Source organism: Bufo gargarizans, chromosome 3, assembly GCF_014858855.1.
Source record: "Bufo gargarizans isolate SCDJY-AF-19 chromosome 3, ASM1485885v1, whole genome shotgun sequence".
Classification (NCBI taxonomy): Eukaryota; Metazoa; Chordata; class Amphibia; order Anura; family Bufonidae; genus Bufo; species Bufo gargarizans.
The window spans coordinates 576,446,396-576,468,681 of NC_058082.1; the positions used below are offsets into that span (position 1 = coordinate 576,446,396).

The following is a 22,286-nucleotide window of genomic DNA, read 5'->3' on the forward strand; positions in this document are numbered from 1 at the left end:
CTGGGACATGCAGGTGCTTGATGAGCTTCTGGAAAAATAGCAAAATTGCTCAGCTCAAGTGTTCATGATAGCAGGAAGAACTGATACAGTAGGAAACGTCTCACATGCAGGAAGCACATTTAGTCCCAATGCACATCAGAACATCGTTCTTCACCGCCTAATTCAAGCAGCAGTCATTCCTGTAGACTTCACTCTCCAAACTTGTCTCACCAAGGTTCCTGTAGGAGACAAATGGGGGGAAAAAAATTGGAAGTTAGTACCCCTAGACTGCTGAAAATACCAATGAAATGTATTATATATACAAAGGTAAAATTATAACTGACATATCAATAAATAAAACTCGCTGACTACAGGCAGCAGAAACGCCCGACTCAAGTTTCACACGTAGCTTCTCCCGGGGTACACACTACCCTTTACACATCCTCATTTAAATATATTGTGCTGCATACCAATTAATATAATCTATAACATAAACAAATACATAATTGTTAAATAAAGTATGTCACAAAACTGAGTGCACCCCTTACATTTTTATAAATATTTTATTATATCTTTTCATGGGACAACACTAAAGATCTGACACTTTGATACATTATAAAGTAGTCAGTGTACAGCTTGCATAACAGTGTAAATTTGCTGTGCCCTCTAAATAACTTAACACACATTCTCCCTCCCCGGTGTCATGTAACTTGTAAGTGTTACAAGGTCTCAGGTGTGAAAGAGGAGCAGGTGTGTTAAATTTGTTAAAGTTATCGCTCTCACACTGTCTCATACTAGTCACTGGAAGTTCAACATGGCACCTCATGGCAAAGAACTCTGTGAGGATCTAAAAAAAAGAATTGTTGCTCTACATAGAGATGGCCTAGGCTATAAGAAGATTGACAACACCCTGAAACTGAGCTGCAGCATGGTGGCCAAAACATACACCGGTTTAACAAGACAGGTTCCCCTCATAACAGGCCTCGCCATTGTTGACCAAAGAAGTTGAGCGCACGTAATCAGCGTCATATCCAGAGCTTATCTTTTCAAAATAGATGTATGAGTGCTTCCAGCATTGCTGCAGAGGTTATAGGGGGGTCAGCTTGTCAGTGCTCAGACCATACACCGCACACTGCATCAAATTGGTCTCCATGGTTGTCATCCGAGAAGGAAGCCTCTTCTAAATATGATGCACAAGAAAGCCTGCAAATAGTTTGCTGAAGACAAGCAAACTAAGGACGTGGATTACTGGAACCATATTCTGTGGTCTGATGAGACCAAGATAAAATTATTTGGTTCAGATGGTGTCAAGTGTGTGTTGTGGCAACCAGGTGAGGAGTACAAAGACAAGTGTGTCTTGTCCATAGTCAAGCATAGTGGTGGGAGTGTTATGGTTTGGGGCTGCCGGCATGAATGCCAACATGTACTGTGACATACTAAAGCAGAGCATGATCCCCTCCCTTTGGAAACTGGGAGCAGGGCAGTATTCCAACATGATAACAACCCCAAACACACCTCCAAGATGACCACTGCCCTGCTAAAGAAATTGAAGGTAAAGGTGCTGGACTGGCCAAGCATGTCTCCAGACCTAAACCCTATTGAGCATCTGTGGGGCATCCTCAAATGGAAGGTGAAGGAGCACAAGCTCCAACATCCACCAGCTCCGTCATCATGGATTAGTGGAATATGATTCCAGTGACAACCTGTGAAGCTATAGTGAACTATATGGCCAAGAGAGTTAAGGCAGTGCTTAAAAATAATGTTGGCCACACAAAATATTGACACTTTGGCCATTTTCACTTTTGTTGCCAGTGGTTTAGACATTAATGGCTGTGTGTGAGTAATTTTGAGGGAACACCAAATTTACACTGTTCTACAAGCTGCACACTGACTACTTTAGATATATATGTGTTGTATCTTCAGTGTTGTCCCATAAAAAGATATAATAACATATTTACAAAAATTTAAGCGGTGTAGTCACTTTTGTGAGATACTGTACAAACTGGTGACATTGACCTTCTCAGGGGCACACTCCCTTAACAGTGACTTATACAGCACCCCACTATTTAAAAGTGACCTCCAGTGTGTCTTCCCCTTTAACAGTGACCTCCCCATTGCCCATCCCTTTAACAGTGGCCTTCACAGTGTCGGTCCCTTTAACAGTGACCTCCACAGTGCCCGCCCCTTTAAGTGACTTCCACAGTGTCCACCCCTTAACAGTGAACTCCACAGTGTCTGCCTCCTTAATAGTGACCTCCACAGTGCCCACCCCGCTAACAGTGACCTCCACAGTAGTGTCACAACCAGACAGCTGAGAAGCTCTGACAGAGGCCTTTCAGAACCTCCTCTTTGAGTTTCTGTGTTGTGGTATTCAGCTCCTCCTCTCCTTAGCCTCTCTCAGCTGTCATGTGTTGGACTAATTGCTTCCCTTTAAATTCTTCCCCAGAAGGCTTTTCTGGGCGGCTTATATTTCTTCCTGGAGTGTGTGTGCATGCCCATCTGGTTCTCCTCTCCTCTACAAAGTTAAGTGTTATACTGTTATCTGTTATTTTCTGTTTGCTGGATCCCAGGTGACCCTGACTCCCTCCGTGTCTGGTGTAGGGAGCCGGTGGTCGTGTCCCCTCACTATTGTAGGGTGCTCAGGGGTTATATAGTCAAGGTACGTGGATATGCATACCTCCACCATTCGGATCTATGCATAGGCTAAGCAGCCAGGGAAAGTGCCAGGTCTTCTACAGGGGTCTCCCTTTTGTTCCTTAGCTGTTGGATCCAGCGAGTCATTTATGCATGTTGTTTTGCCTTGTTACCTGTACACATTCCGTGACATTATAAGCCGCCAAAACCGTCTTAAGCATGGATCCGGTTTCACTTTTGGCTGAACGCCTTCCAGGGTCTTTCATTGGAGGTAGCTGACCTCCGTAAGACTTTTTCTCAGCTTCAAGTGACCGGTTCAGCTTGCGTTCATGGAGCTTGTTCTGAGCCTAAGATCTCGCTCCCGGATACGTTCTCCGGGGGTAGTGAGAATTTTGTGCGTTTTAGAGAGGCTTGCAAACTCCATTTTCGCCTTCTTCCCCTTTCCTCTGGAGATGAGGAACGGAGGGTGGGGATCATTATATCGCTGCTCAGAGGTAACGCTCAGTCCTGGGCCTTTTCGCTGCCGGAGGGGGCACGGCCTCTCCGTTCAGTGGATGAATTCTTTTTAGCCCTGGGTCAGATATATGATGATCCGGATCGTATTGCTCTGGCGGAGTCTAGACTACGTCTCTTATGCCAGGGTAAACAATCCGCAGAAATATACTGCTCAGAATTTCGGAGATGGGCAGCTGATACTGGTTGGAATGATGCTGCACTCCGAAGTCAATTTTGCCATGGTCTTTCAGAGGGATTGAAAGATGCATTTGCCTTTCATGAAAGGCCTATTTCTTTGGACTCTGCTATGTCTCAGGCCGTTCGTATTGACAGGCGTCTTAGAGAGAGAGGAGAGATCTCTCCTTCCTGTCATACTCGGTCCCAGGACTGTGCAGCGGTCCCATTCTGTGCGCAGGGGTCTCAGTCGCTGTCAGCCCCTTCTGAGCAGGAGCCCATGCAGCTGGGGTTGATTGCTTCTGACAATAGAAGATTCAGCCCGCATGGGACGGTTTGTTTTTGTTGTGGAGGTATTAATCATTTGGCAAATATTTGTCCCTCTAGGAGATTCAGGCAGTTCTCTGGGTATAATAAAGAAACAAAGAGGAAAAAATCTTTGAAAAATGTTCCGTCTGTTACTATTGGCAGGGTTGAGGCGGAAATTGAAGGTTTTCCGTTTGCTTGTAGTTCCCGTTTTGTCCTGCCGGCTAGGGTGGCGCTAGAGAGCAAGAACATTTTTTGTGAGATTTTTGTGGATAGTGGAGCAGCGGTCAATCTCATTGATAATCAATTTGCGATAACTCATGGTTTCCAGGTGTGCGCTTTGAGAAAGGATATTCCTGTTTTTGCTATCGATTCCGCTCCACTTTCTCAGAAATCATTAAAGGGCATAGTTCACAATATCCGTTTGATTGTGAGTGATGCTCATGTTGAGGATGTGTCATGTTTCGTCCTTAGCGGTTTGCCCACCCCTCTGGTGTTGGGGCTGCCCTGGCTCACTAAGCATAACCCCACCATTGATTGGCAAGCGAAGCAAATAAATGGTTGGAGTGACTTTTGCAGAGAGAATTGCCTCATGACATCTGTTTCTGAGGTTGCTACTAAGACTATACCATCTTTTCTCTCTGAATTTTCGGATGTCTTCTCTGAGAGTGGAGTTCAGGATTTGCCCCCGCACAGGGAGTACGATTGCCCTATTAATCTCATCCCAGATGCCAAGCTGCCTAAATCTCGTTTATACAATCTTTCCCAACCTGAGAGGATCGCTATGCGTGCTTATATCTCTGAGAGTCTGAGAAAGGGACACATACGACCCTCGAAGTCACCTGTTGCCGCTGGTTTTTTCTTTGTTAAGAAAAAAGATGGTTCTTTAAGACCTTGTCTGGATTTCAGGGAGCTGAACAATATCACAATTCGTGACCCTTATCCGCTTCCTCTGATCCCGGACCTATTTAACCAGGTTGTTGGGGCTAAAGTCTTTTCCAAATTAGATTTAAGAGGGGCATACAACCTGGTCAGGGTCAGAGAAGGGGACGAATGGAAGACGGCCTTCAATACCCCTGAGGGCCATTTTGAAAACTTGGTTATGCCTTTTGGTTTGATGAATGCCCCAGCCGTTTTTCAGCATTTCGTGAACAGCATTTTTTATCATTTGATGGGAAAATTTGTATTGGTGTATTTGGATGACATTTTGATTTTTTCTCCCGATTTCAAAACTCATAAGGAACATTTACGTCAGGTCTTGCTCATTCTGCGGGAGAATAAATTATATGCGAAACTGGAAAAATGTGTGTTTGCGGTTCCAGAAATTCAATTTCTGGGGTTTCTTCTCTCCGCTTCTGGTTTTCGCATGGACCCCGAGAAGGTCCGCGCTGTGCTTGAGTGGGAGCTTCCTGAGAATCAAAAGGCGCTGATGCGTTTTTTGGGCTTTGCCAATTATTACAGGAAGTTCATTTTGAATTATTCTTCTATTGTTAAACCACTCACTGATATGACCAGAAAGGGGGTAGATTTTTCTTCTTGGTCAGTAGAGGCGCGTAAGGCTTTTTCTGATATCAAGGAGAGTTTTGCTTCCGCTCCCATCTTGGTGCAACCTGATGTTTCGTTACCCTTCATAGTTGAGGTTGATGCTTCTGAGGTGGGTGTGGGGGCGGTCTTGTCTCAGGGTTCCTCTCCTGCCAATTGGCGACCGTGTGCCTTTTTCTCAAGAAAACTCTCCTCCGCAGAGAGAAATTACGATGTGGGAGATAGGGAATTGTTGGCCATCAAGTTGGCTTTTGAGGAATGGCGCCATTGGCTAGAGGGAGCCAGACACCCTATTACCGTATTTACTGACCATAAAAATCTGGCCTACTTGGAGTCAGCCAAGCGTCTGAACCCGAGACAGGCCAGATGGTCGTTGTTCTTTTCTAGGTTTAATTTTGTTGTCACGTTCCGCCCTGGAGTTAAGAATGTGAAGGCAGATGCCCTGTCACGTTGTTTTCCGGGAGGCGGGAATTTTGAAGACCCGGGTCCCATTTTGGCTGAAGGTGTGGTGGTCTCTGCTCTTTTTCCTGAATTGGAGGCAGAGGTGCAGGCAGCCCAGTCAGAGGCTCCTGATCTTTGTCCTCCTGGGAGGTTGTTTGTGCCTCTCGCTTTAAGACACAAGATTTTTAAAGAACACCACGATACGGTCCTTGCTGGGCACCCGGGGGTAAGAGCCACACTGGATCTCATCGCTCGGAGATTCTGGTGGCCTGCGCTTCGTAAGTCGGTTGAGGGTTTTGTGGCAGCCTGCGAGACTTGCGCTCGTGCCAAAGTCCCTCATTCACGGCCATCAGGTCCTCTCCTTCCCTTACCCATTCCTTCCCGTCCTTGGACACATCTGTCCATGGACTTCATAACGGACCTGCCTCGTTCCTCGGGGAAGACTGTGATTCTGGTGGTGGTGGACCGTTTTAGCAAAATGGTGCATTTCATCCCTTTTCCTGGTTTGCCCAATGCTAAGACGCTGGCGCAGGCATTTGTTGATCACATTGTCAAATTGCACGGTATTCCTTCAGACATAGTCTCTGATAGGGGCACGCAGTTTGTTTCCAGATTCTGGAAGGCTTTCTGTTCTCGCTTGGGGGTTCGGTTGTCATTCTCTTCTGCTTTCCACCCGCAGTCGAATGGTCAGACAGAGCGCGTCAATCAGAATCTGGAGACATATCTGCGTTGTTTTGTGGCGGAGAATCAAGAGGATTGGTGTTCTTTTTTGTCCCTTGCTGAGTTTGCTTTAAATAACCGTCGTCAGGAGTCCTCTGATAAGTCACCATTTTTTGGTGCATATGGGTTTCATCCACAGTTTGGGACTTTCTCGGGAGAGGGGTCTTCTGGTTTACCTGATGAGGACAGATTCTCCTCGTCTTTGTCATCTATTTGGCAAAAGATTCAAGATAATCTAAAGAGCATGAGTGAGAGATATAAGCGTGTGGCTGATAAGAGACGTGTGCTTGGTCCGGACCTGAATGTTGGTGATCTGGTGTGGTTGTCTACCAAGAATATCAAATTGAAGGTTCCCTCCTGGAAGTTGGGTCCTAGGTTTATTGGGCCTTACAAAATCCTGTCTGTCATCAATCCTGTTGCATACCGTCTTGATCTTCCTCAGACTTGGAAGATCCATAATGTTTTTCATAAGTCCTTATTGAAACCTTATGTTCAACCCATTGTACCCTCGCCTTTGCCTCCTCCTCCGATTATGGTTGATGGGAATCTTGAATTTCAGGTCTCTGGGATTGTGGATTCTCGTCTTGTCCGCGGTTCTCTTCAGTACCTTGTTCACTGGGAGGGGTATGGTCCTGAGGAGAGGATGTGGGTCCCAGTGACGGACATTAAAGCCTCTCGTCTCATCAGGGCTTTCCATAGGTCCCATCCTGAGAAGGTGGGTTCTGAGTGTCCGGAGTCCACTCGTAGAGGGAGGGGTACTGTCACAACCAGACAGCTGAGAAGCTCTGACAGAGGCCTTTCAGAACCTCCTCTTTGAGTTTCTGTGTTGTGGTATTCAGCTCCTCCTCTCCTTAGCCTCTCTCAGCTGTCATGTGTTGGACTAATTGCTTCCCTTTAAATTCTTCCCCAGAAGGCTTTTCTGGGCGGCTTATATTTCTTCCTGGAGTGTGTGTGCATGCCCATCTGGTTCTCCTCTCCTCTACAAAGTTAAGTGTTATACTGTTATCTGTTATTTTCTGTTTGCTGGATCCCAGGTGACCCTGACTCCCTCCGTGTCTGGTGTAGGGAGCCGGTGGTCGTGTCCCCTCACTATTGTAGGGTGCTCAGGGGTTATATAGTCAAGGTACGTGGATATGCATACCTCCACCATTCGGATCTATGCATAGGCTAAGCAGCCAGGGAAAGTGCCAGGTCTTCTACAGGGGTCTCCCTTTTGTTCCTTAGCTGTTGGATCCAGCGAGTCATTTATGCATGTTGTTTTGCCTTGTTACCTGTACACATTCCGTGACAAGTAGCCACCCCTTTAACAGTGACCTCCACAGTGCTTGCCCTCTTAACAGTGACCTCCACAGTGCCCGCCCCTTTAACAGTGTCCTCCACAGTGCCTGCCCCCTTAACAGTGACCTCCACAGTGGTTGCCCCTTTAACAGTGACCTCCACAGTGCCCGCCCCTTTAACATTGACCTCCACAGTGCCCGCCCCTTTAATAGTAACCTCCACAGGGCCCTGCCCCTTTAAGGCTATGGCTACACGACGACATGTGTTGCGCGACCTTTTATCTCAACAATTTTTATAATTATGAGCTATGTTGTTGCATTGCGATACGACAGTCACAAAAAAATACATCAAAGAGGGATGCATGTAGCAGTGTAGTTGTGCCCTATGTGTCGTGCGACTTGGGATGGCTGGGTTGTTATGGAAACCTGGAGTAAAGCTGTGTGTATTTGCAGACTAAGAGCCTGCGAGCTTCTATTGGCTGATAAGGGACATGTGACAGTGTGTATGGCAGTTGGGATTTGAAGAGAAAGACTTGCAGGCTTGTATTGGCTAATGCAGGTCATTTTCTGGGGATATCTCAGGAACGGTACGTCCTAGAGAGCTGAAACCCCCGCAAGATTTCTTTCCAGGTAGCAAGAGATGAGTATACTATATTTCGTTAAAATCGATAGTTGCGTTCTTGAGTGATCTTGGAACATACATACACACATACGTCCTTTTTTATACGGTATATACAGTCCTGATCAAAAGTTTAAGACCACTTGAAAAATGGCAAAAAATCATATTTAGCATGGCTGGATCTTAACAAGGTTCCAAGTAGAGCTTCAACATGCAACAAGAAGAAATGGGATTGAGACAAAACATTTTTTGAGCATTCAATTTAATGAAAACAACGAATAAACAGAGACAGGCTGTTTTTCAGCTGATCAAAATTTTAGGACCACATGCCTTTAAAAGGCCAAATCTGTGCAAAGATGTGGATTCATTGCCATTTGCTGTCAGGAAGTCACACGTTGTGATGGCAAAGGCAAAAAAACTCTCCCTTTTTGAACGTGGTCGGGTTGTTGAACTGCATAAGCAGGGTCTCTCCCAGCGCGCCATCGCTGCTGAGGTGGGACGCTGTAAGACAGTCCTTTGGAATTTCTTAAATGATCCTGAGGGTTATGGAACAAAATAGTCAAGTGGAAGACCCAAAAAATTTCATCAGCACTGAGCCGGAGGATCCAATTGGCTGTCAGTCAAGACACTGGACGATCCTCGACCAAAATTAAGGCCCTTGCAAGAGAGCACCAAACATGGGACATTCAAAGGTGGAAGAAAGTTTTATTCTCTGATGAGAAAAAATTTAACCTTGATGGTCCTGATGGTTTCTATCGTTACTGGCATGACAAGCAGATCCCACCTGAGATGTTTTCTACGTGCCATAGTGGAGGGGGCGCCATAATGGTCTGGGGTGCTTTTTCCTTCAGTGGAACAATGGAGCTTCAGGAAGTGCAGGGGCGTCAGAGCATTCATCATGACTGAGGGCCCTCGTCTGTGTGGTAACGACTGGGTTTTTCAACAGGACAACGCTACAGTTCACAATGCCCGCAGGACAAGGGACTTCTTCCAGGATAATAACATCACTCTTTTGGCCCATCCTGCGTGTTCCCCTGATCTAAATCCAATTGAGAACCATTGGGGATGGATGGCAAGGGAAGTTTACAAAAATGGACAACAGTTCTAGACAGTAGATCCGTCTTCGTGCATCCGTCTTCACCACTTGGAGAAATGTTCCCACTCACCTCATGGAAACGCTTGCATCAAGCATGCCGAAACAAATTTTGGAAGTGATAAACAATAACGGCAGAGCTACTCATTACTGAGTTCATGTTTGGAAGTTGGATTTCTGTTTTGGGGGGGGTTTAGTTTTTTTTTGGAGGTGTGGATGTGTGGTCCTAAACTAATTATCAGCTGAAAAACAGCCTGTTTCAGTTTATTCATTGTTTTCATTAAATTGAATGCTCAAAAAATGTTTGTCTCACTTCCATTTCTTCTTGTTGCATGTTGAAGCTCTACTTGGAACCTTGTTAAGATCCAGCCATGCTAAATATGATTTGTTGCCATTTTTCAATGTGGTCTTAATTTTTTGATCAGGACTGTATATAGATATATATTTTTAAATCATTGATTTTATATATCAAGTTCTGTTTATCAAAATGTACATAAAAGACAAAACAAAGCAAAAAAAGCTTCCCTCTATAAGCAAGGCTGCGCGATAATTAAGATAAGCGAAGTTATGGAAAATTTGAGTCTGTTGCTTTACCGAATTTTAGAAAGAACTTTGCCACAAAGCTGATTTCTTTGTATTTGGTGGGCACAATGACGGGGAATAGTGATTGTGCAGCCCCCTTCATTGAACCACTCAGGTGCAGCGTTCATCGTTGATAGCAGCATATGAGATAAAAAATTAGGGCTTTCAGGGGTTAGTCAATTTAAAAAATAAATAAAAATACTCACTTTATCCATTTGATTGTGAAGAGGCTGCCGAGGCCATCTTGATTGAAGATACCTCGTGAAATCTCACGCGGTGATGTCATGAATAGTGATAAGCGAATTGAATTCTATGAAGTGGACTTTGATTCAAATTTCTGGATAAATTTGATTTGCCGCAAAGCCGAATTTCCTCATGCTTCACGGTAGCGAATCGATTTAAGCTGAAATAGTGCAAAAAAATAAAATAAAAATAATTCCATTTGCTTGTGATTAGCCTGCCACCACCATCTTGCTTGAAGATCTCTGCCGAAATCCCATGCGTGTTGACATATGACATTACCATGGCAGCCAGCGTGATGACATCATCTCGGACCGCACGAGATTTCACTCCTGACCTTTAGGCAAGATGGCGGCGGCTGGCCTGTCACAAGCAAATGGATCAGGCAAGTATTATTATTTTTTATTTTATTTTACACTCTCTTATTTATATCAGATACCATGATCATATGTAAACGTGGCATCTGAGCGATACAATGACATTACGGGGGGCAGCGCAATCGCCGTTCCCTGTCATTGCATCCAATACTTACAAAGGGAGGTGGAGTGTGTATTTATGTCAATAATGCTTGGTGTACCTCCACAGTCATTGCTGAACAATATTGCTATGCTTTTTTAGAACTTATGACACTTAAAAGCAGACCGTTCTACTTACCGAGGGAATTCACAGTCGTGTAACTCACCGTGGTTTATATTCCTCCACAAGCTAATGTTAAGCTGGCACTGTCCAAATTGCATGATATTACAGTCTGCAAAATATCCATCCAGATGGAGTGTTCATCTTAGCGGGTGATTTTAACCAAGCCAATCTCAAAACTGTGCTCCCCAAATTCTACCAGTTTGTTAAATTCCCAACTAGGGGAAGAAATACATCGGACAGTGTTTATTGCAACATAGCAAATGCTTATACAGCATCACATGCCCCCCCATCTTGGCAGGTCGGATCACATTTCTTTGTTTTTAGCTCCAGCATACAAACCTCTTATCACCAGGATTAAGCCTACTATGCATACAATCAGAGTTTGGCCTGAAGGAGCCACAATGAGACTACAGGATTGTTTTGAGGACACAGATTGGGATTTGTTTAAACAAGCAGCTACAAAGGAAAATCACACAGACTTAAACATATATGCCTTCTCTGTCCTATCCTATATTAAATTTTCGAACCTTCCCAAAGGAAACCATGGATAAACAGAAATGTCCAAAACCTTTTGAAGGCACGTGACATTGCTTTCCGAAAGGGAGACCCAGAGGAGTACAAAACAGCCAGGTCCAATCTGAAGATGGGCATTAAGGAGGCGAAGCACTGCTACAAAACAAAAATACAACATCATTTTACAAGCTCTAATTCCCGACGCATGTGGCAGGGTATCAAGTCCATTACAAATTATAAGAGCAACACCTGTTCTATCAACACTGGAAATTCTTTCTCTCCTGATGACCTAAATAATTTTTTTGCACGATTTGACAAAGACAATGAGCTGCCTATCATCAAATTAGCCCAGCAAGAGGCTCCATCATATTCCCTGATGCTGAGAGCACATGAGGTAGAAGGGGCCTTCAGCCACATTAATCCCCACAAAGCAGCTGGTCCTGATGAAGTTCCTGGAAAAGTCCTAAAAAACTGTGCTAAACAGCTGAAAACAGTGTTTACCAGTATGTTTAACAGCTTACTAGAGCAGGCCATTGTCCCCACTTGCCTGAAGTCCTCCACAATTGCCCCAATTCCAAAACAGGCAAGGGTGAAGACCTTAAGTGATTATCGCCCGGTGGCTCTCACTCCTATTGCTATGAAGTGCTTTGAACAACTTGTCCTCAGGCACATGAAGAGCAAGATCTGCACCTCCATGGACCAATACCAGTCTGTTTACAGAGCACATAGGTCAACTGAGGATGCTGTCTCACTTACCCTTCACACTGCGCTGTCACACCTGGAGCAGAGAGACAGCTATGTGCGGATGCTGTTCATTGATTACAGCTCGGCCTTTAACACCATCCCTCCCAACAAGTTGGCAACGAAACTGAACAACTTGGGTCTCAGCTCACACCTGTGCAACTGGATACTGTATTTTCTTACAAAAAGACCACAAATCGTACGCATGGGCAAGCACTTTTCTTCATCCTTAACACTAAACACTGGGGTACCGCAAGGCTGTGTGTTGAGCCCTCTCCTTTACTCCCTCTTCACAAATGACTGTAAACCTATTCACAATACCAATACCATTATAAAATTTGCAGATGACACGACCGTGATAGGCCTAATCTCCAACAATGATGAAACAGCCTATAGGAAAGAGGTTGAGAACCTAGAGAGATGGAGTAAGAACAACAACCTCATACTCAATACCAAGAAAACAAAGGAGCTAATTCTGGATTTTAGGAAGAAGAAACAAAATGGACACCATTCCATTAGCATTAATGGTGGAAACGTGGAGATAATTCAAAGTTTCAGATTCTTGGGAGTTCATATTAGTCAGGACCTGTCATGGATAAAAAACACAACAGAAATTACCAAAAAAGGCCTTCAGAGGCTTTATTTTCTGAGGAGTCTGAAGAAAGCACAACTCCCAAAACAGCTGCTAGTCAATTTTTACAGGTGCACCATAGAATCTGTTATCACATACGGCATTACAGTGTGGTACTCCGGCTGCTCTTCTGAGGACAAGAAGACCCTCAAGCACATCATCAGAATGGCTGGCATAATCACTGGTACTCAGTTACCATCACTGGATGACATCTTCACTGCTCGCTGCAGCAACAGGGCAAAAATTATCTGCGGGGATCCAACTCACCCCGGCCACAGCCTTTTCATTCCACTACCCTCTGGTAGGCGTCTTAGAGCCCTACATGCCAGCACCACTAGGCTGAAGAACAGCTTTTACCCCAAAGCAATCAGTCTCCTAAATGCTCGGAGATTATTGCCCCTTCCTAGGATAGAAACTACCACAGACTGAAAGTGACTGCTGCATTCATGAACCCATGATGACCTCTTGTCTACAGTGGTGTCTGAATCAGTGTGTATATATATTCACAAGCACTTCCTACTTTGCTCTTGCTATAATATATATGCTGTGAACTGTGAATAGTAATGCTTTCTAGTGCAATGTTTTTGTTTTTTTCTAGTGTAATGCTTTAGTTTAAAGGGAACCTGTCACCAGTTTTATGGTGTCCTAACTAAGGGCAACATAAATAAGTGACTGATTCTCTTAGCACAATGCTGGGTCACTTTCTTTAATTGACCCAGTCAACCTGCCAACATCTTGTATTGAAAAGCTCCAGCTGATAATGATGAGTCATGAGTATTCATGAGCTCCTGACTCTCCCCGCCCACCTGCTGCTGAATGACAGTTTGTTTCCATAGGAATCAGCAGCAGGTGGGCAGGGGAGTGGCTATAGCTCTGAATTAAATATACGCTGGACTCAATGACATCACGCTGGACTCGAATCAGCTCATTAGCATTCGGCATGCGGCATCTTTGTGTGTATATTATGAGGTAACCATATGTCACACCAGTAAGTTAATACATCTAAGGCACTTTTTAGTAGTTAATGATTGTATATAATTAGTTAAATTATAATCAAATATCCACATGACAGGTTCCCTTTAAATGTCAGTTCTTGTTCTCCTGTCCATGGCATCTAGGATTGCTCCAAACAACATTTCATTGTATTGTACAGTGACAATAAAGGCATCTTATCTTATCTTATCTTATGTAAGAAATGTGCTATGTGACCAAGTAATTTGTCCCCGCACATTTCTACCTCGAATACCATGGGCCCATACTATCCTCTCAGTTTTTAATAATGCGTTGAACAGTTCTTAACCCAATTTTAGTTTCTGCAATCTCCTTAGGCCCCTTTCACACGGGCGAGTATTCCGCGCGGATGCGATTCATGAGTTGAACACATTGCACCCGCACTGAATACTGACCCATTCATTTCTATGGGGCTGTTCACATGAGCGGTGATTTTCACGCATCACTTATGCGTTGTGTGAAAATCGCAGCATGCTCCTCTTTGTGCGTTGCGGTGCGATAATCCACGCAACGCAGGCCCCATAGAAGTGAATGGGGTTGCGTGAAAATCGCAAGCATCTGCAAGCAAGTGCGGATGCGGTGCAATTTTCACGCACGGTTGCTAGGAGACGATCGGGATGGAGACCCGATCATTATTATTTTCCCTAATAACATGGTTATTTAACTCACCTTAGTCCACTTGTTCGCGTAGCCCGGCATCTCCTTCTGTCTCCTTTGCTGAACAGGACTTGGGGTGAGCATTAATTACATGAACAGGACCTGTGATGACGTCACTCTGGTCATCACATGTTCCATCACATGATCCATCACCATGGTAAAAGAGATGCCGGGCTACGCGAACAAGTGGACTAAGGTGAGTTAAATTATTTTTTATTTTTTTCTAACCCCTCCAGCGCTATTTGACTATGCATTCTGTATTCAGAATGCTATTATTTTCCCTTATAACCATGTTATAAGGGAAAATAATACAATCTACAGAACACCGATCCCATGTTTGGGTACCAAACATGCGCAATTTTTTTCACGCGAGTGCAAAACGCATTGCAATGTTTTGCACTCGCGCAGAAAAATCGCGGGTGTTCCCGTAATGCACCCGCACATTTTCCCGCAACGCCCGTGTGAAAGGGGCCTTAGATGTTTTCTCTGCTTGAGGCATGCCAATGATTTGACCCTTCTCAAACAGACTAACATCTTTTCCACGACCACGAGATGTGTCTTTCGACATGGTTGTTTAAGAAATGAGAAGCAACTCATTGCACCAGTTGGGGTTCAATAACTTATTGCCAGCTTAAAGATAATCACCCATGCAGTTTTTTCTATGGGTACAGGAGCCCCTATGGCTACCAGGTCGGCTGAGAACCAGTCATTGACTAATGGTTCTTACTGGATTTATGTATTTGTAAATGTCATAAGCAGAATTCTGACATAAAGTAGCTTTTTTCTGAGGCTGTCGGCTTACCTTCGATGAAAGGAAATACAACAATGTCCCATGCTTCTTTCTCATGCTTTACAATGTTACTTTTCCTTTGTGACTGTCTATTCATGGTTTTCTTTATAGGAATGGAAAAATGCTTGAAGAAAATGACAAGTATTCAGTACGAGAAGACAATACAGAATTAACAATTAAAAATATAATTAACAGCGATGCCGGGTCGTATACCTGCAGAGCGACCAACAAAGCGGGATTTACTGAAAAGCAATCGTTTCTACAAGTGTTTGGTAAGTCTGTTATGTACTAATGACTAGAGTTGAGCGAACACCTGGATGTTCGGGTTCGAGAAGTTCGGCCGAACATCCCGGAAATGTTCGGGTTCGGGATCCGAACCCGATCCGAACTTCGTCCCGAACCCGAACCCCATTGAAGTCAATGGGGACCCGAACTTTTCGGCACTAAAAAGGCTGTAAAACAGCCCAGGAAAGAGCTAGAGGGCTGCAAAAGGCAGCAACATGTAGGTAAATCCCCTGCAAACAAATGTGGATAGGGAAATGAATTAAAATAAAAATTAAATAAATAAAAATTAACCAAAATCAATTGGAGAGAGGTTCCATAGCAGAGAATCTGGCTTCCCGTCACCCACCACTGGAACAGTCCATTCTCAGATATTTAGGCCCCGGCACCCAGGCAGAGGAGAGAGGTCCCGTAACAGAGAATCTGTCTTCATGTCAGCAGAGAATCAGTCTGCATGTCATAGCAGAGAATGAGGCTTCACGTCAGCCACCACTGCAACAGTCCATTGGCATATATTTAGGCCCAGCACCCAGGCAGAGGAGGGAGGTCCCGTAACAGAGAATCTGGCTTCATGTCAGCAGAGAATCAGTCTTCATATCATAGCAGAGAATCAGGCTTCACGTCACCCACCACTGCAACAGTCCATTGGCATATATTTAGGCCTAGCACACAGGCAGAGCAGAGAGGTCCCGTAACAGACAATCTGGCTTCATGACAGCAGAGAATCAGTCTGCATGTCATAGCAGAGAATCAGGCTTCACGTCAGCCACCACTGCAACAGTCCATTGTCATAAATTTAGGCCCAGCACCCAGGCAGAGGAGAGAGGTCCCGTAACAGACAATCTGGCTTCATGTCAGCAGAGAATTAGTCTGCATGTCATAGCAGAGAATCAGGCTTCATGTCAGCCACCACTGCAACAGTCCATTGGCATATATTTAGGCCTAGCACACAGGCAGAGGAGAGGTTCATTCAACTTTGGGTAGCATCGCAATATAATGGTAAAATGAAAATAAAAATAGGATTGAATGAGGAAGTGCCCTGGAGTCCAATAATATATGGTTATGGGGAGGTAGTTAATGTCTAATCTGGACAAGGGACGGACAGGTCCTGTGGGATCCATGCCTGGTTCATTTTTATGAACGTCAGCTTGTCCACATTGGCTGTAGACAGGCGGCTGCGTTTGTCTGTAATGACGCCCCCTGCCGTGCTGAATACACGTTCAGACAAAACGCTGGCTGCCGGGCAGGCCAGCACCTCCAAGGCATAAAAGGCTAGCTCTGGCCACGTGGACAATTTAGAGACCCAGAAGTTGAATGGGGCCGAACCATCAGTCAGTACGTGGAGGGGTGTGCACACGTACTGTTCCACCATGTTAGTGAAATGTTGCCTCCTGCTAACACGTTGCGTATCAGGTGGTGGTGCAGTTAGCTGTGGCGTGTTGACAAAAGTTTTCCACATCTCTGCCATGCTAACCCTGCCCTCAGAGGAGCTGGCCGTGACACAGCTGCCTTGGCGACCTCTTGCTCCTCCTCTGCCTTGGCCTTGGGCTTCCACTTGTTCCCCTGTGACATTTGGGAATGCTCTCAGTAGCGCGTCTACCAACGTGCGCTTGTACTCGCGCATCTTCCTATCACGCTCCAGTGCAGGAAGTAAGGTGGGCACATTGTCTTTGTAGCGTGGATCCAGCAGGGTGGCAACCCAGTAGTCCGCACAGGTTAAAATGTGGGCAACTCTGCTGTCGTTGCGCAGGCACTGCAGCATGTAGTCGCTCATGTGTGCCAGGCTGCCCAGGGGTAAGGACAAGCTGTCCTCTGTGGGAGGCGTATCGTCATCGTCCTGCCTTTCCCCCCAGCCACGCACCAGTGATGGACCCGAGCTGCGTTGGGTGCCACCCCGCTGTGACCATGCTTCATCCTCATCCTCCTCCACCTCCTCCTCATCCTCGTCCTCCTCGTCCTCCAGTAGTGGGCCCTGGCTGGCCACATTTGTACCTGGCCTCTGCTGTTGCAAAAAACCTCCCTCTGAGTCACTTCGAAGAGACTGGCCTGAAAGTGCTAAAAATGACCCCTCTTCCTCATCCTCCTCCTCCTCCTCCTGGGCCACCTCCTGTTCCATCATCGCCCTAAGTGTTTTCTCAAGGAGACATAGAAGTGGTATTGTAACGCTGATAACGGTGTCATCGCCACTGGCCATGTTGGTGGAGTACTCGAAACAGCGCAACAGGGCACACAGGTCTCGCATGGAGGCCCAGTCATTGGTGGTGAAGTGGTGCTGTTCTGTAGTGCGACTGACCCGTGCGTGCTGCAGCTGAAACTCCACTATGGCCTGCTGCTGCTCGCACAGTCTGTCCAGCATGTGCAAGGTGGAGTTCCACCTGGTGGGCACGTCGCATATGAGGCGGTGAGCGGGAAGGCCGAAGTTACGCTGTAGCGCAGACAGGCGAGCAGCGGCAGGATGTGAACGCCGGAAGCGCGAACAGACGGCCCGCACTTTATGCAGCAGCTCTGACATGTCGGGGTAGTTGTGAATGAACTTCTGCACCACCAAATTCAGCACATGCGCCAAGCAAGGGATGTGCGTCAAACCGGCTAGTCCCAGAGCTGCAACGAGATTTCGCCCATTATCACACACCACCAGGCCGGGCTTGAGGCTCACCGGCAGCAACCACTCGTCGGTCTGTTGTTCAATACCCCGCCACAACTCCTGTGCGGTGTGGGGCCTGTCCCCCAAACATATGAGTTTCAGAATGGCCTGCTGACGTTTACCCCGGGCTGTGCTGAAGTTGGTGGTGAAGGTGTGTGGCTGACTGGATGAGCAGGTGGAAGAAGAGGAGGAGGAAGCCGAGAAGGAGGAGGTGGCAACAGGAGGCAAAGAATGTTGCCCTGCGATCCTTGGCGGCGGCAGGACGTGCGCCAAACAGCTCTCCGCCTGGGGCCCAGCTGCCACTACATTTACCCAGTGTGCAGTTAGGGAGATATAGCGTCCCTGGCCGTGCTTACTGGTCCACGTATCTGTGGTTAGGTGGACCTTGCTACAGATGGCGTTGCGCAGTGCACACTTGATTTTATCGGATACTTGGTTGTGCAGGGAAGGCACGGCTCTCTTGGAGAAGTAGTGCCGGCTGGGAACAACATACTGTGGGACAGCAAGCGACATGAGCTGTTTGAAGCTGTCTGTGTCCACCAGCCTAAATGACAGCATTTCATAGGCCAGTAGTTTAGAAATGCTGGCATTCAGGGCCAGGGATCGAGGGTGGCTAGGTGGGAATTTACGCTTTCTATCAAATGTTTGTGAGATGGAGAGCTGAACGCTGGCGTGTGACATGGTTGAGACGCTTGGTGACGGAGGTGGTGGTGGTGGTGTTGGTGGTACATCCCCTGTTTGCTGGGCGGCAGGTGCCAACGTTCCTCCAGAGGCGGAGGAAGAGGCCGAGGCGGCAGCAGCAGAAGAGGTAGCAGGGGGAGCCTGAGTGACTTCCTTGGTTTTAAGGTGTTTACTCCACTGCAGTTCATGCTTTGCATGCAGGTGCCTGGTCATGCAGGTTGTGCTCAGGTTCAGAACGTTAATGCCTCGCTTCAGGCTCTGATGGCACAGCGTGCAAACCACTCGGGTCTTGTCGTCAGCACATTGTTTGAAGAAGTGCCATGCCAGGGAACTCCTTGAAGCTGCCTTTGGGGTGCTCGGTCCCAGATGGCGGCGGTCAGTAGCAGGCGGAGTCTCTTGGCGGCGGGTGTTCTGCTTTTGCCCACTGCTCCCTCTTTTGCTACGCTGTTGGCTCGGTCTCACCACTGCCTCTTCCTCCGAACTGTGAAAGTCAGTGGCACGACCTTCATTCCATGTGGGGTCTAGGACCTCATCGTCCCCTGCATCGTCTTCCACCCAGTCTTGATCCCTGACCTCCTGTTCAGTCTGCACACTGCAGAAAGACGCAGCAGTTGGCACCTGTGTTTCGTCATCATCAGAGACATGCTGAGGTGGTATTCCCATGTCCTCATCATCAGGAAACATAAGTGGTTGTGCGTCAGTGCATTCTATGTCTTTCACCGCTGGGGAAGGGCTAGGTGGATGCCCTTGGGAAACCCTGCCAGCGGAGTCTTCAAACAGCATAAGAGACTGCTGCATAACTTGAGGCTGAGACAGTTTCCCTGGTATGCATGGGGGTGATGTGACAGACTGATGGGGTTGGTTTTCAGGCGCCATCTGTGCGCTTTCTGCAGAAGACTGGGTGGGAGATAATGTGAACGTGCTGGATCCACTGTCGGCCACCCAATTGACTAATGCCTGTACCTGCTCAGGCCTTACCATCCTTAGAACGGCATTGGGCCCCACCATATATCGCTGTAAATTCTGGCGGCTACTGGGACCTGAGGTAGTTGGTACACTAGGACGTGTGGATGTGGCAGAACGGCCACGTCCTCTCCCAGCACCAGAGGGTCCACTAACACCACCACGACCATGTCCACGTCCGCGTCCCTTACTAGATGTTTTTCTCATTGTTATGGTTCACCACAACAACAAATATATTATTTGGCCCAATGTATTGTATTCAAATTCAGCGGGATATAAATTTGAGGCCTAGTATTTAGGCGCTGGGTGACCGGTATGGATTTAGTGACAGAATTAGACTTGGAAATGCACAGAAGCGTGTGTGTGAAGTTATTCTGAATGACCCAATGTGCACCTTGAATATTATATACCCTTTTTGGGATAGATTTCAAATAGCTCTGATATAGCAGGAACCACTAAATTATGAAATTGCTAAATTGGGAATTGTACTTCAACCCAGAACAAAAAATGTGCTTTGACGGGCACTAAATAACTTTCCCAGCTACAACAGGACAACGGTAACGAGAGATTTAGAGGGATTTAAATTTGAGGCCTAGTATTTAGGCGCTGGGTGACAGGTATGGGTTTAGTGACAGAATTAGACTTGGAAATACACAGTAGCGGGTGTGTGTGAAGTTATTCTGAATGACCCTATGTGCACCTTCAATATTATATACCCTTTTATGGATAGATTTCAAATAGCTCTGATATAGCAGAAACCACTAAATTATGAAATTGCTAAATTGGGAATTGTACTTCAACCCAGAACAAAAAATGTGCTTTGACGGACACTAAATATCTTGCCCAGCAACAACAGTACAGCGGTGGGTAACGAGAGATTTAGAGGGAATTAAATTTGAGGCCTAGTATTTAGGCGCTGGGTCACCGGTATGGATTTAGTGACAGAATTAGACTTGGAAATACACAGTAGCGGGTGTGTGTGAAGTTATTCTGAATGACCCTATGTGCACCTTCAATATTATATACCCTTTTATGGATAGATTTCAAATAGCTCTGATATAGCAGAAACCACTAAATTATGAAATTGCTAAATTGAGAATTGTACTTCAACCCAGAACAAAAAATGTGCTTTGACGGACACTAAATATCTTGCCCAGCAACAACAGTACAGCGGTGGGTAACGAGAGATTTAGAGGGAATTAAATTTGAGGCCTAGTATTTAGGCGCTGGGTCACCGGTATGGATTTAGTGACAGAATTAGACTTGGAAATGCACAGTAGCGTGTGTGTGAAGTTATTCTGAATGACCCAATGTGCACCTTCAATATTATATACCCTTTTAGGGATAGATTTCAAATAGCTCTGATATAGCAGAAACCACTAAATTATGAAATTGCTAAATTGAGAATTGTACTTCAACCCAGAACAAAAAATGTGCTTTGACGGACACTAAATATCTTGCCCAGCAACAACAGTACAGCGGTGGGTAACGAGAGATTTAGAGGGAATTAAATTTGAGGCCTAGTATTTAGGCGCTGGGTCACCGGTATGGATTTAGTGACAGAATTAGACTTGGAAATACACAGTAGCGGGTGTGTGTGAAGTTATTCTGAATGACCCTATGTGCACCTTCAATATTATATACCCTTTTAGGGATAGATTTCAAATAGCTCTGATATAGCAGAAACCACTAAATTATGAAATTGCTAAATTGGGAATTGTACTTCAACCCAGAACAAAAAATGTGCTTTGACGGACACTAAATATCTTGCCCAGCAACAACAGTACAGCGGTGGGTAACGAGAGATTTAGAGGGATTTAAATTTGAGGCCTAGTATTTAGGCGCTGGGTCACCGGTATGGATTTAGTGACAGAATTAGACTTGGAAATGCACAGAAGCGTGTGTGTGAAGTTATTCTGAATGACCCTATGTGCACCTTCAATATTATATACCCTTTTAGGGATAGATTTCAAATAGCTCTGATATAGCAGAAACCACTAAATTATGAAATTGCTAAATTGGGAATTGTACTTCAACCCAGAACAAAAAATGTGCTTTGACAGACACTAAATATCTTGCCCAGCAACAACAGTACAGCGGTGGGTAACGAGAGATTTAGAGGGATTTAAATTTGAGGCCTAGTATTTAGGCGCTGGGTCACCGGTATGGATTTAGTGACAGAATTAGACTTGGAAATGCACAGAAGCGTGTGTGTGAAGTTATTCTGAATGACCCTATGTGCACCTTCAATATTATATACCCTTTTAGGGATAGATTTCAAATAGCTCTGATATAGCAGAAACCACTAAATTATGAAATTGCTAAATTGGGAATTGTACTTCAACCCAGAACAAAAAATGTGCTTTGACAGACACTAAATATCTTGCCCAGCAACAACAGTACAGCGGTGGGTAACGAGAGATTTAGAGGGATTTAAATTTGAGGCCTAGTATTTAGGCGCTGGGTCACCGGTATGGATTTAGTGACAGAATTAGACTTGGAAATGCACAGAAGCGTGTGTGTGAAGTTATTCTGAATGACCCTATGTGCACCTTCAATATTATATACCCTTTTAGGGATAGATTTCAAATAGCTCTGATATAGCAGAAACCACTAAATTATGAAATTGCTA

General features: G+C 45.6%; 1 protein-coding gene across 2 annotated transcripts in view; it reads left to right on the forward strand.

Annotated features, from left to right (window-relative positions):
* The window catches only part of NCAM2 (neural cell adhesion molecule 2), a 440,779-nt gene that overhangs the window by 243,985 nt on the left and 174,508 nt on the right, over positions 1–22,286 (forward strand). For both annotated transcript variants that reach the window (XM_044287571.1, XM_044287572.1), the window contains one exon: positions 15,196–15,356. In XM_044287571.1, the coding sequence (XP_044143506.1) occupies positions 15,196–15,356 (161 nt within the window). The remainder of the gene's footprint in view (positions 1–15,195; positions 15,357–22,286) is intronic.